Genomic DNA, 18,700 nt, shown 5'->3' on the forward strand with positions numbered 1-18,700 from the left:
GGGGAAACAAACAAACATCCAGGTCCAGGAAACACAGAGAGTCCTAAATAAGATGAACCCAAAGAGATCCATACCAAGACACTTTATAATTAAAATGGCAAAAATTAAAGATAAAGAGAGATTCTTAAAAGCAGCAAAAGAAAAACAACTAGTTATGTATAAGGAAACTCCCATAAGACTATGAGCTGACTTTCCAGCAGAAACTTTGCAGACCAGATGGGAGTAGCACAATATACTCTAAGTGATGAAAGGGAAAAATCTACAACCAAAACTCTACCAGGCAAGGCTATCATGCAAATTTGAAAGAGTGAGAATGAGTTTTACAGACAAGCAAGCAAAAGCTAAGAGCTCAGCACCACTGAACTGGCTTTATAAGAAATGTTAAAGGGACTTTTCAAAATGGAAAAGAAAAGGATACAACTAGAAATCTGAAAATTATGGAAAGAAAAATCTCACTGGTAAAGGCAAACCTACAGTAAAGGTAGTAGATAAACCACTTATAAAGCTAGTAGGAAGGTTAAAAGACAAAAGCAGTAAAATCATCTGTAACCACAATAAGTAGTTAAAGGATATACAAAACAAAAAGATGTAAAATATGATGTCGAAAGCATTAAACTTGGGACTTCCCTGGTGGCGCAGCGGTTAAGAATCTGCCTGCCAATGCAGGGGACACAGGTTCGAGCCCTAGTGTGGGAAGATCCCACACGCCACAGAGCAACTAAGCCTGTACGCCACAACTACTGAGCCTGTGCTCTACAGTCCACGAGCCACAACTACTAAAGTCCACGTGCCTAGAGCCTGTGCTCTGCAACAAGAGAAGCCACCGCAGTCAGAAGCCTGTACACAGCAATGAAGAGCAGCCCCCGCTCACCGCAACTAGAGAAAGCCCACGCGCAGCAATGAAGACCTGACGCAGCCATAAATAAATAAATAAATTTATTTATTTAAAAACAAAAAAACACATTAAACTTGGGCTTCCCTGGTGGCGCAGTGGTTGAGAGTCCACCTGCCGATGCAGGAGACATGGGTTCGTGCCCCGGTCTGGGAAGATCCCACATGCCGTGGAGCGGCTGGGCCCGTGAGCCATGGCCGCTGAGCCTGCACGTCTGGAGCCTGTGCTCCGCAACGGGAGAGGCCACAACAGTGAGAGGCCCTTGTACCGTAAAAAAAAAAAAAAAAAAAAAATTAAACTTAAAGAGGGAGTAAAAATGTGAGGTTGTTAGAATGCAATGGAACTTAAGATATCAAAATAATCATATGTATATATGAATCATATATATTATGTGTTACATATGACATAACATGTTCATATATTATATATGAACCTCATGGTAACCACAAACCAAAAGCCTATGACAGATACACACAAAAAAAGAGGAAAGGAATCCAAATATAACACTAAAAATAGTCATGAAATCACAAGGGAAGAGGACAAAAGATGAAAGGAATAAAAGATAATTACAAAGTGACCCAGAAACAATGAACAAAATGGCAATGAGTACATACCTATCAGTAATTACTTTAAATGTAAATGGACTAAATGCTCCAATCAAAAGACATGGAGTTACTGAATGAATTTTTAAAAAATGTATATGCTGCCTACAGGAGACTCACTTCAGATCTAGCGACACACACAGACTGAAAGTGAGGGGATGGAATAAGGTACTCCATGCAAATGGAAACAAAAAGAAAGCTGAGGTGGCAATACTTATATCAGATAAAACAGTCTTTAAAACAATGATGGGCATTATTATATAATGATAAAGGGATCAAACCAACAAGAAGATATAACAATTTTAAGTATATATGTGCCCAACATAGGAGCACCTAAATACATAAAGCAAATATTAAGAGATATAAAGGGAGAAATTGACAGATACACAAAAACAGGAGGAGACTTCAACACTCCAGTTACATCAATGGACAATTCATCCAGACAGAAAATCAATAAGGAAACACTGGCCTTAAACAGCTCATTAGATCAGATGAAATTAATAGATATATATATGACATTTCATGCCCAAACAGCAAAATAAACATTCTTTTCAAGTGCACTTAGAACATTCCCCAGGATAGATTGGATGCTAGGCCACAAAGCAAGTCACAATACATTTAAGAAAACTAAAATCATATCAAGAATCTTTTCTAACCACAACAGAGACTAGAAATCAACTACAAGGAAAAAACTGCCCAAAACACAAATATGTGGAGACTAAACAATTACTACTAAACAACCAATGGATTGATGAAGAAATCGAAGAAGAAATTAGCAAAAACACCAAGACAAATGAAAATACAATGATCCAAAATCTACGGAATGCAGCAAAAGCAGTTCTAAGAGGGAAGTTTATAGTGACCTAAACTGAGGTAGCAGCTTTGAATGGGAGAAGATGTTTGCAATCAATATATATGATAAGGGGTTAACATCCAAAACATAGAAAGAACTCATACAACTCCACATAAAAAAAAAGACCTGGACTTCCCTGGTGGCGTAGTGGTTAAGAATCTGCCTGCCAATGCAGGGGACACAGGTTCGCTCCCAGGTCCGGTCCGGGAAGATCCCACGTGCTGTGGAGCAACTAAACCCATGTGCCACAACTACTGAGCCTGCACTCTAGAGCCCACAAGCCACAACTACTGAGCCCACATGCCACAACTACTGAAGCCCGCACCCCGAGAGCCCGTGCTCCGCAACGAGAAGCCACTGCAGTGAGAAGCCCGTGCACCGCAATGAAGAGTAGCCTCTGCTTGCTGCAACTAGAGAAAGCCTACACGCAGCAAAGACCCAATGCAGCCAAAAATAAATAAAATAAAATAAGTTTATAAAAAAAGAAAGACCTAATTAAAAAATGGGCAGGGTACCTGAATAGACATTTTTCCAAGGAAGACATATAGACAGCCAGCAGGCACATGAAAAGATGCTCAACATCACTAGTCAGCAGGAAATGCAAGTCAAAACCACAATGAGATATCACCTCACCCCTGTCAGAATGGCTATTACAAAGAAAACAATAACAAGTGCTGGCGAGGATGTGGAGAAAAGTGAACTCTCTTACTGCTGGTGGGAATGTAAATTGGTGTAGCCACTATGGAAAACCTTATGGAGATTTCTCACAAAATTAAAAATTGAACTACCTTATGATCCAGCAATACCACTCCTGAATACTTATGCAAAGAAAACAAATACAATAATTAAAAAAGATATATGCACTCCCATGTTCACTGCAGTACTTTTTACAATAGCCAAGATATGGAAGCAACCTAAGTGTCCATCAATAGATGAATGGATAAAGATGTGGTATATTATATATACAGTGGAATGTTACTCAGCCATAAAAAATGACATACCTATCCTCATTGTTCAAATTAAGAAATCAAAGTTCAGAGAAGTGAAATGATTTATTTATACCAGCACAGGTCAGTGACAGGACAAGACTGGATGGAAGCCAGGTCTGCCTTACTCTAAGGCAGAACACTGTAATGCTGTCTTGATAGTTACCTCTCATGTAGACTATTAAGCTCCTCTTGGGCTATGTCCTTAATGTTTCCAAATGACTTTTCACCTGCATTATGATACTTGTTTTTTTCCTTTATCAACCCTCCTCCTAACCTCACTGGACTAACCTACATGTAAGAATAGACAATATCATCTGCCCACACCTATCATTATACAGGTGCACATAAAATGCTTACTGACTATATGAATGAAGACACTGTCTGTTTATATCTTAGACCATGAAAGAGCACCTAAATGATACAATACTAAGCAGTCTAACAGGTAATCCAGAAAATTTAATTAATTCCTTATGTCTGATGTAAATCCATTTATATACTGAAAAACCAATACAAAAAAGGGAATAAAATTTCATGAAAAATAATTCTAAGTCATTACTGCCCAAACCAAGGTACCTGAGCTTCCCCATGCCTCCTCTTTTCAAATGCCAGTCTTTCTTCATCAGCCTTTTGTTCCCACTGCAGCTTTTCCAATTGTTGGGTCATTATAGCCACTTTCTTTCTTACTTGTTCCTTAAGTTCTTTGTATTGATCCAGCTGTATAAAGAGCATTTAAACATTGCTAACTCACTTAAAGAAGCATGAGAGGAAATTCTTTATATGCTATCCTTCACTAGCTGATAATTAAACTTATCAAAATTATGTTTTATATAAATTAGGCCATAATTAGCCATTTTCTCTGGCTAAGATAGCATGAACGTAAAATGAACGTCTTCTTATTTAAAACTGTTTAGATAGATCAATAAGGTATTCAAAACCAACTCTATAAGGTCTCTGTAAGAAATTCTTAAAAGAGAAAGAGCATTAAAACTCATTAAAATTCTTAAAAAAGTTCAGAGAAAATTGTGTATTTTTCTATTTATACAGTCACAATTATTTTAGTATATATATTGTGATATAAGGTTATTATAAAATTAATGAAAGAGATAAATGACAAATTTAGTTGAGGGACTATTTGAAAACTCAATTATAAATTTTTGGATATCTACTATTGACTTATAATTAAATCTTATGTACTAAATGGATATTAATCACTTAACATTTTAAATAATCTTAAGGAATCAATTTCCCTTTTGTCAATTAAGTGATCATGTTTTCTTCACAGCCATATATTATCTGACTTTTAAGGTTTTACAATATTCATGAGGAAAAAAATGATTACCTTAAAAGCATAAGAATATAATTTAATTACCTAACTTTTATTACAAAATGATACCCTGTAACCTTGGTTGAAGTATTTCCTATGACTTTAATTAACTCATAAATGTTATAATGTCATCTAATTTTATGAAGGAAAAATAGCCTACTGTAAAGATTAAATTTAGATTCTACAATAGGCTGAAAAATTTAAATCCTCATTAATTTAAATTCTGAGGAAAATCTCCTAAAATATCAGAAAGAGAGGTCATCCTTTAATTTTTTTCTAATTAAAAGGAAAAGCTGAAACAATAGAAACAAATGATTTCCCATATGTCAACTTTTTCACCTGACTGGCTTCTAGTTCAATGTCTCGCCCTTTACGTAAAATTTCTTCCTCAATCTGCTTTTCAAAACTTCTCCATGCACCATCTAAATCAACCAGCTCTGTCTCTAAGGCCTTTATGTCATCTTCCTGTTTAGAACATTGTTTTTCACTGTCCTTTATTGATTTCTTAGCCACATCTAACTTCTTGAGGTGGTGAGAAGTGTTTTCTTTAGCTTTAATGTATTGAGGCCTCTTCTGATTTAAAAGTGCTTCAAGAGATCTAAAAAGAAAAATAAAGTTTGCTTTAAAGGAAATTTAATTTTATAGTATATAAAGGGAATAAGTTCTTTTGATCAAATTATACATTTAAAAAGAAACGATAAAAATTGACTTTCAGAGACTATAAGCGGATCAGTGGTTACCAGATGGCGGGGGAGAACCAAATAGGTGAAGCATAGGGAAATTATTTTTTTTAAATACATTTATTTATTTACTTTTTTTTTGGCTACATTGGGTCTTCATTGCTGTGCTCGGGCTTTCTCTAGTTGCGCGAGTGGAGGCTACTCTGTTGCAGCGTGCAGGCTTCTAATTGCCGTGGCCTCTCTTTGTTGTAGAGCATAGGCTCTAGGCACGCGGGCTCCAGCAGTTGTGGCTCACGGGCTCTAGAGCACAGGCTCAGTAGTTGTGGCTCACAGGCTTACTTGCTCCGCAGCATGTGGGACCTTCCTGGATCAGGGCTCGAACCTGTGTCCCCTGCGTTGGCAGGCGATTCTTAACCACTGCGCCACCAGGGAAGTCCCAGGGGAATTTTTTAAGAGTGATAAACTACTCTGTATGATACTGTAGTGGTGGACATATGACATCATGCATTTGTGAAAACTTACAGAAATTTACAGCACCAGGAGTGAATCTTAATGTATCAAATTAAAAAAAAAATCATTTAGGAGGCCGAGGGATCCTAGACAGAATGTAGAATGTGACAAAAGAATCTAACTGTATTACAAATGTATGAAACAACCTTATTGAAGAGGGTGGGGGGAAACGTGCTAACCTAAGTAACTCTGGAAATGAGTAGAGGCCACAAAACTAAAAGCAAAAGGGATTGTACATAAGCCTTGTACTCTAGTTGATAAAGTTGCTTCCCACAAGGATATGGGTTAATAATTCTTATATTGCCATACACGATTACTGGAATTGAACAATTAAGCAAATGGATGGGAGACTGTGGAACCCAGATTTCTTACTGTTGGAATAGGTGGTTACAGATAAGCAAGAAAAGGTCAACATCAATAACGATATGGGACTTCTCTGGTGGTCCAGTGGTTAAGACTCTGCACTCCCAATGCAGGGGCATGCGTTTGATCCCTGATTGGGGAACTAAGATCCTATATGCTGCGTGGTGCAGCCAAAACAAACAAACAAAAATAATAATGATGTCATGCTGATACTATGATATCTTAGATAGATGATATGTCATATAACATATATGATATATATTTTTTAAGTTTTGGTATAGCCACTTTATTTATTTATTGTCCACATCATGCAGCTTGTGGGATTTTAGTTCCCTGACCAGGGATCGAACGGGGCCCTCAGCAGTGAGAGTGCAGTCGTAACCACTGGACCACCAGGGAATTCCTCATATATGATATTTGACATCCCTGATATAATGTGATGATAACGGCATTTTACCTCTGTGGTCTTCTTCCCCCAAACCCATAAACGCTAATTATGAGAAAACTAACAGACAAATCCTAATTGAGATACTAAAAATATAAGATGTTATAAGTGAGAGAAATTGAGTGTGGGGAATATGGGAACTCTCTGTACTATCTTTAGAATTTTTTCTGTATACCTAAAAGTATTTCAAAGTAAAAAAGTTTACTTAAAAGATCAACTTTCAAAGTGTCACTTATATTTTTATTTTTTCTATCAATCTACATAAAATCCAACTGTTAATAACTATTTTGAAAACTCACTTTAATTCTTTTTCTGTTTGTTGCAGTTGTCTGCTTAACATTCCATGTTCCTTCTTCTTGGCTTTAACTGTGTTTTCATGACTAGAAAGAGACTCTTTTGTGACACTCAAATCCTTATTCACACGCTCTAACTCACTGTTTAGAAAAGAAATTTTTTTCTCATTGTGATACAGTTGGAAAAGCTGCAGTTGTATCTTGCTTTTTTTCAGTTCTTCAAGGAGACTCTGGTAACGTTCTGCCTATAAAACAGTACAATTCAACAACAGTTAAAAGGGAGTATATTTTACATTGACCTTTCATAAACTCAACTAGAGTGCCAACAAATGATCGCTAATTAATTTTTATTTTCATCATTAACAAATGTTATTCTTGCCAAAAGTACCATTATTTGGAGAAGGCTTCTGCATATGCTTCTACAATAAACCAGTAAAGGACTTTATTTATTTTCTAAAATTTCTTTCTTTCTTTATTTTTGGCTGAGTTGGGTCTTTGTTGTGGTGCACGGGCTTCTCATCTCGGTGGCTTCTCTTGCTGTGGAGCACAGGCTCTAAGCATGCGGGCTTCAGTAGTTGAGGCTCACGGGCTCTAGAGCTCAGGCTCAGAAGTTGTGGCGCATGGGCTTAGTTGCTCCGTGGCATGTGGGATCTTCCCGGACCAGGACACGAACCTGTGTCCCCTGAACTGGCAGGCGGATTCTTAACCGCTGCGCCACCAGGGAAGCCCAGTAAAGGATTTTATATTCATGCACTCAGTGGTATGGTAGTAAGAACCATGAAGGGCCACCCACTAACCGAGTCCTGTCCCATTTTTGTCTTGACCTCAGAGTTTGGCAAGCATGTCTGACATCAGCTTCCTCATTTGTAAACTGAAGGAAGTTATATGACTTTTAAGGTCCCCAGAGACTTTAAATTCAATGATTCCAGGTAAAATTCCTTCTATAGGATGTAATTTTTTCTAGGAATAGAACTAATAGGACTATTTTAAAGTTCTAAGTTATATGTGAGATGGAAGAATTTCTTTAGTATTTGTGCTATTAATAAAGAAATAAAGGAAAGTGCTGCCTTAAGAGGAAAGCTCTTAATCAATGAAATATTCCAAGTACTGGGTAAACGGTCATCTGCCAGGATGTTGTAAAAAATAACTGGGAAGGTGGACTACTCTAACTGTCCTTATAATTTTTAAAGGTCTTCAATTCTACACTGCTGTAAGCTGTTTGAGTATATTATGCATACTATAGTTTGACTTTCACTTAACACCACCCCTTTCTACTGACAAAACCAAGGACATACACATACATACAAAAATGTGAAGAAAACAGAGAAACATCACTAATAAGGAACACATCCACTTTTCATTTATTTCTTCAAATATTAATTAATTGCCTATTGTGTGCCAAGCCCTCTTCTATGTACTGGAAATATAGTAGAAAACAAGATCGAAACAGTCTCTGCTCTTGTAAGTTTATAATCTAGTAATTTTAATGGGGCAGGGAGGGAAGAAGAGGAGTCAGAGATGAAATAAGCAAACAAATAATACACAAGATAATTTCATACAGCAAAATATGCTACAAAATAGGGACTTCCCTGGTGGTCCAGTGGGTAAGACTCCATGCTCCCAATGCAGGGGGCTCAGGTTCGATCTCTGGTCGGGGAACTAGATTCCGAATGCATGCCGCAACTAAGAAGTCCACGTGCCACAGCTTAAAAAAAAAAAAAGATCCTACATGCCGCAACTAAGACTCGGTGCAGCCAAAATAAATAAATAATAAATCTTAAAAAAAAAATGCTACAAAAGAAACAAAATAGAGTAATGCAATAGTACCAGGGAAGGGATGCTAATTTAGATTGGGGGCGTGGACAGCAAATGCCTGCCTGAGTAAATGGCTTTTTTATGAAAACTTGAATGAGAGTACCAGCCATGTAAAAATCAGGTGTACAACTATCTAGGGAGAGGAAATAGCAAAAGCTCCAGGATAGAAGGGAGCATGGTGTTTCCAATAAATAATAAAGGTCAGTGTGGTAGGAGAGTAGAGGAAGTTAAAGCTTCAGCGGTGAACAAGGGGCAGATCAGCAGGCTGGAAAGGGAGACTAGATTCTCAGTGCAATAGGAAGCACTGCTCTCGAAGAGATTTTATGCAAGACAAAATCTGATTTGTATTTGAAAAAGATTACTCTAAAGGCAAACAGTTATCAACAATATACAAGGCACTACATTAGACATTGTGAAGGGCACCAAGAACTACCACAGAGGGACTTTCCTGGTGGCGCAGTGGTTGGGAATCCGCCTGCTAATGCAGGGGACACGGGTTTGAGCCCTGGTCCAGGAAGCCCCCACATGCCGCGGAGCAACTAACCCCACGAGCCACAACTATTGAAGCCCACGCACCTTGAGCCCTTGCCCCACAGCAAGAGAAGCCTGCGCACTGCAACGCAGAGTAGCCCCCGCTTGCCACAACTAGAGAAAGCCTGAGCGCAGCAACGAAGACCCAACGCAGGCAAAAAATTAATTAATTAATTTAAAAAAAAAAAAAGAAAGAACTACCACAGAATGGCATTCACAAAGTGTGGCTATGGCCTCCTAGAGTTTTACAGTTTCACTCTTTAATGAAACCCCTGAGGTCAAAACTAGTTTCATAATAATACTCAGATTTTATTTGCCTTTTTCACTGTGTTGACATCTGCACTGATGCTGTAAAAGCCAATGGAGGGTAAAGCTGCTAGGTCTTAGCACAAATAAGATTTAATACAGAAGCAGATATGAGAATTCATCTGTCTTCTATTAAGCCAGATATTAAGGAGATTATAAAAAGGTAAAACAATACCACTCTTCTAATTATTTGGTTTTAGAAAACTCAGTTATTTTTCATAAAAATATGTTACTTATGTTAATATGAAGTGAGTTTATTATTATTTTTACACTAATCATTAAAATATATTTTTTAAATGTCTCAGTTTTAATTTTAAATACAATACATATAAATAGATACAACCCACATGAACAGGAACTCTTCGGGGTCCTCAATAATTTTTAAAGTATAAGAGGACAAGATCCAAAAGTTTGAGAGCCTCTGCAATGTAAGATATAAATCCCTCAAGTTTAATTTTAGTTGGGAAAATCAGACATCTTTGCAGTGCAGGTTGTCCTGCCTATTTGGGAGAAAAAACCCGAACAGTGGAAAATACATCAAAAAGTTTATCTCTGATGAATAATGGGCTTTATTTGTCTTATGTTATTAAAAGAATCTTTTTAGTAACCCCACACCAATACCTACAATTCTAACACAAAGTTTTTGTATCCAACACTTAATTAGTTACATCATGACACCTTACCTCTTCCTTCTCTAATTTTGCATGTTTACGCTCTGCAGCTACATTTTTTTTCTTATTAAAATTAAACTGTGCATCTTCTTCGGCTTTCTGTAACTTTCTTTTCTTTTCCTCATATTCTCCTATAAGCTCTCCTGAAGTGCTGATTTCCTCAAAAAACTGCGTTCTTTCTTTGGGTTTTTTCAGTGAAATTGACTCCACAGTTCCCTTTTAAAAATAGTTAAGCACACCAACATATAAAATATAATGATATATTTTCAAAATCATGAATAAAATAAAATACTACAAGCTATTTACCTGAAAAACTAGACAGTTCCGTGCTTTGACTATTATGCCTATCTTTTCTAACTCTGTGATATAAGCAGAACGACTCACAGGACTATCATTAAAACAATATTCTGAGCATCCCCCTAAAATAAAAGAATAAAGGCTGTTATAGGAAGTATAAATACCAGACATATATCAACAACTACTGAAAGCTTAATAAAATTTTTTTCTTACTGAAATAGCCAGTTATGCAATAATATACATGTTAATAAATGCATTTAATCAGTCAACAAATATTGAGTGTCTACTACATGCCAAGGAGTGCTCTACAGCGGTGAACATAACAGATGTCTGACCTCAAGGAGCTTATATCCTAATAATGGAGACAGACAAAAATGAGATATGTAAGTAAAATGACTATCATGCGAGGAAGTGTTAAGTGCTAAGGAGTAAAGTAGAGGTAGGAAGGGGGTGTGGTAGTCTCTGTGTAGGAGAAAGAGGCATTGCAATTTTAAATAGGATGCTGGAATGGTCTGAATGTTTGTGTCCCCACTAAATTCATATGATGAAATCCTAACCCCAAAGGTGATGGTGTTAGAAGGTGAGGCCTTTGGGAGGTGATTAGGTCATGACAGAGGAGCCCTCATGAATGGTATTAGTGTGCTTATAAAAAGATCCTACAAGGCTCCCTAGTCCCATCCACATGTGAGGATACAATGAAAAGTCTGCACAGAAGAGAGCCTTCATCCAACCATGCTGGCACCCTAAGCTTATATTTTTAGTCCCCAGAACTGTGAGAAATAACTTTCTATAGTTTATAAGCTAAGAAGTCTGTGGTATCTTATTATAATAATGGACTAAGACAGATGAGCTGGGAAGAAGAACAGAGCTGGAGGCATCACACTTCCTGATCTGAAGTTACATTACAAAGCCACAGTAATCAAAGCAGTGTGGTATTGTCATAAAAACATACAGAACAATGGAATAGAATAGAGAGACCAGAAAGAAATCTAAGCATCTATAGTTAACTGATCTTCAACAAAGGTGCCAAGAACACACAATGGGGAAAAGACAGTCTCTTCAATAAATAGTGTTGGGAAAACTGGATATCCACATGCAGAAGAATAAAATTGGACCCTTATACAAAATGGACACCATACACAAAAATTAACTCAAAATGGATTAAAGACTTAAATGTAATACCTGAAACTATGAAACTACTAAAAGAAAACATAGGGAAAAAGCTTCCTGACATTGCTCTGGGCAACGATTTTTTTGGATATGATACCAAAAGCACAAGCAACAAAAGCAAAAATAGACAAGTGGAATTGTATCAAACTGAAAAGCTTCTACACAGCAAGGGAATCAATCAACAGAGTGCAAAAGGTAACCTACAGAATGAGAGAAAATATTTTGGAACCACTTATCTGACAGGGGTTAATATCCAAAATGAATAAGGAATTCATATAACTCAACAGCAAAAAACCAAATAACCCAATTTAAAAATGGGCAAAGAACCTGAATAGATATTTCTCAAAAGTTGACATACAGATGGCAAACAGGTATGTTAAAGGGTGCTCAATAGTAGGAATCACCAGCAAAATGCAAATCAAAACCAGAATGAGATATCACCTCACACCTATTAGAATCAAAAAGACAAAAGACAAGTGTTGGTAGGATGTGAAGAAAAGGGAACCCTTGACTATTGTTGGTGGGAATATAAATTGGTACAGTCACTATGGAAAACAGTATGAAGATTCCTAAAAGAATTAAAAATAGAACTACCTTATGAGCCAGCAATCCCACTTCTGAGCATATATACAAAAAAAATGAAATCTGTACCTTGAAGAGTTATTTGCACTCCTATGTTCATTGCAACATTATTCACAATAACTAAGATATGGAAACAACCTAAATGTCTTTCAATGGATGGCTGGATACAGAAAATGTAGGAATATTATTCAGCCTTAAAAAAGAAGGAAATCCTGCCATTTGTGACATCATGGATGAACCTGGAGGACATTATGGTAGTGAAATAAGCCACATACAGAAAGACAAGTATTGAATGATCTCATCTATATGTGGAATCTAAAACAGTTAAACTCATAGAAGCAGAGAGAAGAATGGTGGTTGCCAGGGGCTTGGGGGAGGGGGAAATGGGGAGATGCGGGTCAAGGGGTACAAAGTTTCACTTATGCAAGATGAGTAAGTTCTGGAGATCTAAGTATAGCAATGTGACTATGGTTAACAATACTGTATAGTATAGTTCAAATTTGCTAGGAGGGTAGATCTTAAGTGTTCACACACACACAGAAAATAGTAACCGTGTGAGGTGATACATATGTTAATTAGCTTGATTGTGGCGATTATTTCACAATGTATATTAAAACATCAAGTTATACAATTTGAACATATACAATTTTTATGTCAATTATACCTCAATAAAGATGGGAAAAAATAAATTTATGATGGTTTATTAAGTAAATAGAGTAAGCTAGGGACTCTGACTGAGATGGAGATTTTTTGATAAAAAAACTCCAAGAAAGTGAGAAAACTAACCAATGAAAATATCTAAGTGATAAAGTGGTGAAATACTTAAATTATGCACTAAGGTATATGTACATAATAATAAGTATTTCTAAAATTATCTGTGATTGAAGTTGAGGAAAGTTAATAAGAGTATTTATACATTAGAACATTAGAACCATGTTGTAGTGGCAGACTGAAAACAACAAAAAACAAAACCAAGAAACGTCTACTTACAGAGGCTCTGTAAACTCCCACATAAATAGAAAAAATATATATACATAACTCTCAATCTTGTTTACTCAGGAAATACAGGGATTCATGAATAAATCATAACAAAATACAAAGTCAAATATTTCACACAATTTGCTTTTTGGTGGTAGGAAAAACTTTCTAAACAAACCAAAAATACGCATTTAGTTAGTTCATCACTAGGAAAACCAGAGATAAACGTAAACAAAGAACCTCAGGAAGGACTTTTATGACATCACCGTCTTTGAGGTAGACTCCCTCCTTCATTTTAGCCGAATAACCAGGGAGAAAAATGCTACTTGACAGTAGGGGAATTTGAATAAATATGTCTGCTTAAAGAAAAGTCCGGTGTAGAATCAAACAGGTCCTATTACTTGCTACCCAAGATAAAAAAATACCTCGGATAGTCCTTGCAAATGTTTTCTCTTCTCCACTTTCTTCCACGTATACAATTTTTACACTTGCAGAAGAAGAAACAGGCTTTCCAATATGTGCTCCATGAATAAGTTCTTGAATAGTTTTCACTCTTAAATTAGCTATTTTTTCTCCCATTACAAAACTAAGTGCATCCATTACATTAGATTTTCCTGGGGAAGGAGAGAAAAAGTTATTTATTCTTAATGATGAAAAACCTTGCCCAGAGCCAAAGAAACCGGGCTACCAAGGGCCAATACACGTATCTAAATAGTACTGTCTTTTTTGTATTCAAAAGGCATGTGACGGAACAATTTTATGTAGATAACTGGTTTCTATGTAGCTATGGTAGAGTATTAAGTTATCTAAATGTAAGGATCTATACATGGATCTAAGCCCCAGCACTCTCCCGCTATTAAGTATTATACCATGGCAAATCACTTAACTTCTCTGAATTTCAGTTATCCCCACTTTATAAATTTTAAGTGTCACATATTTTTAAAAAATGGCTACCTCCAGGATTTTCCCAAAGGCTAGACTAGGGTTGCTAGAACATTTATGATTGGTATGTGTTGGTAGTGCAGAAAAGTTATATAGCATGTCCAAGCTTGCTATCTGCTGAAAGTCCTGCTTACAAGGTTAGCTGGCATCATGGGATTGGGATTTGGATTCTGTGAGGGTTTCCACCACTTTCTGATAAGAATGTTGCACTGTGCCTAAACTGTTTATATAAACAATATGATTTATGCTGAATACTTGCTTTCTTTGTAGGAGTCTGGAATTTTGGTATGTGCTAGGCAGAGGTGCTTATGTGACCATTTCCCAATAAAAACCCTAGGGGTTGAGTCTTTAATGAGGTTCTTTGGTAAACAACATCTCACAATGTGTTGTCACAACTCGTTGCTGGAGGAATTAAGCCTGTCCTGTGTGACTCCACTGGGGGAGGATTCATGGAACCTTGCACCTGGTTTCCTCAGAGTTCCTCATGTGCCTTTTCCCTTTGCTGAGTTTGCTTTGTTTCCTTTTGCTGTTATGAGTAACAGTCCTGGGTACAACTATATGCTGAGTCCTGGGAGTCCTCCTAGTGAAACTGGGGGTAGTCTTGGGGACTCCCAATTCAAATGGCAAACTGTTCTCCAACCATGAGCCGATAGTTTAAGACAATTTCCAAGGTGTAATGTCATTTCACCTACTACCATCTGTACTTAATTTTCTTTCTTTTTCACATTCGTTCCCTCATATCCACAAGCAATTTAAATTTCTAGTGCCAAAAGCAGGGAAAGTAACATAAACAAGAGAATACTGCCAATCACTGGAAATATGGCTTAGTTTTAGAAGTTCATGATCTTTCTAAAAAGAACTAGAAGTGGTTAAAAATGCTGCAAATGTATTTAACTAAGTCTCAGTTAACTAACAGGTATGAAACATGGCTTTTTTGGGTTAACTGATAATCTGCAGGTTGAGAGCTATTGTAAGATGGTTACATATATAGGACCAAACGAACAATTGAATTATTAAGTCTGACAGTAACAGAATTAAACAGAAACTGGTTTTGGTCAATCCTTATTGAAAGTCTGCCTAAAATAAACACTTCCCCATCCAAATTCATTCATTACATTAATTCTTTTGTGTGCTAGGTCATAAGGATACAGTAAAAGAACAAGAGAGATACAACTCTGTCTAATGAATATTATAATCTATTAAGAAAGTCAAACAATAAACAAAAAAGAATTATATATTATAAGTATCATGAGGAAACAAACTGAGTGATGAAATAGAGGGTAACTGGGAGAGGTAACTTCAGATAGGATGGTCAGGAAACATTTGTTAAGTGCCTAGCTTAACAACCACCTGTTGGCAAAAATGAATGAATTAATGAACCAAGTTAAGTTTTGTAATGGTCAGAGCAGGAACCTCTGCTATAAATAATTCAAAACCAACATCAGGAAAATAATAATTCTGGAAGAGTTACCTTTTAGACTATCATCACTTGATGAAGATGAACCAAATATTCAAAGACATAAAAATTACAGTATCACTCTCCCATCTCAAAACCTCAATATTTGCCACTCATTTGCCCTCTTAGCAACAGCTAGTAAGTTCCTTTTTTTAAAATAATTAATTAATTAATTAATTTTTGCGTGTTGGGTCTTCGTTTCTGTGCGAGGGCTTTCTCTAGTTGTGGCAAGCGGGGGCCACTCTTCATCGTGGTGCATGGGCCTCTCACTATCGCGGCCTCTCTTGTTGCAGAGCACAGGCTCCAGACACGCAGGCTCAGTAGTTGTGGCTCACGGGCCTAGTTGCTCCGCGGCATGTGGGATCCTCCCAGACCAGGGCTCAAACCTGTGTCCCCTGCATTAGCAGGCAGACTCTCAACCACTGCGCCACCAGGGAAGTCCCATAAGTTCCTTTTTGATTTCAGCTCTGCATATCTCTTCCAATCTGCTCCTTCTTTACCATCCTTCTAGTTATTTAAGTACTCCTTACTCCCAAAAGCCTCCTAGCTGGACTCAACCTTCACTCTCTTGCCTCTTCAAATGCATTCATTCATTCTACAAACATTTATAGAGCACCTATTAATCAGGCATTCTCCTAAGTACTCAGGCTAAAAAGAAACAGTATGTAGAATTTTCCCCTAAGGTACTTACAGTGGGGAATATGATCAATTTTTATTGAACCCCATTTTGTGCCAGACACTCCACATCTATTATTTTATTCAGTCTTTGCAATAATCCTATGAGATAGATATTTAATTTGCATTTCATAAGTAAAAAAGCAGAGGCTCAAAGTCAAACAAATCATGTTTTGGGGTTAGGCGTCTGATTCCAAAATCTATACTCTTCCCACTAAAAGGAGGAAATTATAACTTACTATAGTAAGTTCTAAGATAAAATTAACACAAAGAACTATGAAGCATTTAAGAGAAGCACTAACGACTGGAGACTCTGAGTAGACTCTGCAGGAGATAATTCTGGGCTAAGTTTTAAAGAGTAAGAGTAGTTTGGGGAGGAAGTGCTGAAGGTAAACATAACCACTCCAGGAAAAGATGATAGCTTGATCATTAGTACAAATGGGAAAGCAAGGTACCATTCCAGTGAGAAAAGGGTAAGTAATAATATAGAGGTGGAGCAAAGCTTACAAGGTTGGAAATGATAAGAGAGAAATAAACTTCATGCTGAAGATTATTTGAAGCCATAAAGGATTTTAGGAATAGCAGTGACGTTTTCAGATACATTTTATAAGGATTTCTGAGATAACAACCCACCAGAAAAATGGGCAAAGAACATAAAAGGGCAATTCAGAGAAACAGAAATACAAAAGGCCCTTAACCATATGAAAAGACACTTGAGCTCAGTCATAATAAGAGAAATGTAAATTAAAACTGTTTTGACTACCATTTCTCACTTACTAGACTGGCAAAAATCCAAAATTTTGAAAACATATTCTTAAACAGGACCTCTCATTAAATGACTGTTGGGAGTACAAAATGGTACAACCACTATGGGGGTGATTTGGCAATAGCTACTAAATTATAACTTAGCTCTTGAACCAGCAATTCCACTTCTGGAAATCTATCTCCCTGATACATGTGCAAAACTACACAATGGCAAATACACAATTATACAATTATAAGTCATTTCTAACAGAAGTAGATTGGAAACAACTTAAGTGTCCAAAAATTAAAGGACCACTTGAAATAACTATGTAGCCACACAATGGAGAATTACACAGCAACAAGAGAACAGAAGAGGAAGTGGGAAATGAAAAAAGAAAAGTACATAACAGCATATATAGCAAAAAAACAAATATGAACTTTTACTTAAAGAAAAAGTGTGGGGTTGGGAATAACAATACACACATATTTCCTAGCATTTGCATAAAGAAACACTGAAGGATAATCAAGAAATTAATGGTTATGTATAGAAGGTGAAGAAGAGCGGGACACAGAAACTGAGTTGGACCCCTTCTGTTTGCCTCACCCTGCTTCTGCCTTTATCCACAAGCTCTCATGCCTTTGAGCTTCTAGTTGGATTTGGCCAATGGAGAGCCCTGGCAGGAGGGAAGAAGGGAAAAGAGTGAGGTCAGGGTATTTACTTCCCTATTTTCCTCTGTAAGGTGGCTTCTGACTTGCTGTGCCCTTCAACACCAGGTCACTGGCTTTTTGAAGTTCCTTGTGGGTTCCTTCCTCTCTGAGCCTTGGGGTGGCAGCAGCTCCACTGCTGCTAGCTGTGTGATCCCTCTATTCATTGGGATTCCTCTACAGCCCTCCCACACCTTTGTAATTAGTCCCTTTGTAAATAAATCTTCCTCAAACTGTCCTAATTTGAGTGTGCCACTTGTTTCCTGTTGGGACCCTGACAGATACAGGGAGCAGGGGTAGAAGCAAGATTTCTGTGTATACTTTTCCATAGAGTTTTGACCTTTAAAGTATGTATATGCATTCCTGATTTTTAAAAAAAAAACCTAAATTGAAAAAATCCCATAAATGAAAACAATCACAAACAAGTAAACTTAACTGAATATTAAATTGGTAACACAGGCATACTGAGAAATGATTTATTTCAAGGGACTTCAGATCACAGAATTCTGACTGTACGTTCTTAGTAGGATCCATTCTAAGAACCAAAAAGAAGTACAAAGGAATTTCAAATTTCCTTCAGTTGCTTTATCATTTATAATGTTATTGGTGGTTTAAGACAGTTTTCTTTATATTTTAAGTTAAAGCAAATAAGTAATTATATTAGTCATATTAGGAAATAAGATTTTCAGAGTAAGAAAAAATATTTACAATGACAAAAAGCAAGGAACAGTGAAAACACAGTTAAAAGTGAATGGAGGGACTTCCCTGGTGGTGCAGTGGTTAAGAATCCACCTGCCAATGCAGGGGACACGGGTTCGAGCCCTGCTCCGGGAAGATCCCACATGCCGCAGAGCAACTAAGCCCGTGCGCCACAACT

General features: G+C 37.0%; 1 protein-coding gene across 3 annotated transcripts in view; it reads right to left on the reverse strand.

Moving 5' to 3' along the window:
* The window catches only part of SMC1B (structural maintenance of chromosomes 1B), an 86,500-nt gene that overhangs the window by 54,368 nt on the left and 13,432 nt on the right, over positions 1–18,700 (reverse strand). For all 3 annotated transcript variants that reach the window (XM_027107944.1, XM_027107943.1, XM_027107942.1), the window contains exons 2-7: positions 13,727–13,915; positions 10,581–10,693; positions 10,287–10,490; positions 6,958–7,196; positions 5,000–5,258; positions 3,910–4,050 (exon numbers count right to left, since the gene is read on the reverse strand). In XM_027107944.1, coding sequence (XP_026963745.1) covers positions 3,910–4,050; positions 5,000–5,258; positions 6,958–7,196; positions 10,287–10,490; positions 10,581–10,693; positions 13,727–13,915 — 1,145 coding nt within the window. The remainder of the gene's footprint in view (positions 1–3,909; positions 4,051–4,999; positions 5,259–6,957; positions 7,197–10,286; positions 10,491–10,580; positions 10,694–13,726; positions 13,916–18,700) is intronic.

This window comes from Aethalodelphis obliquidens, unplaced genomic scaffold (genome assembly GCF_003676395.1).
Source record: "Aethalodelphis obliquidens isolate GAN/ISIS:26980383/991018 unplaced genomic scaffold, ASM367639v1 scaffold8, whole genome shotgun sequence".
Classification (NCBI taxonomy): domain Eukaryota; kingdom Metazoa; phylum Chordata; class Mammalia; order Artiodactyla; family Delphinidae; genus Aethalodelphis; species Aethalodelphis obliquidens.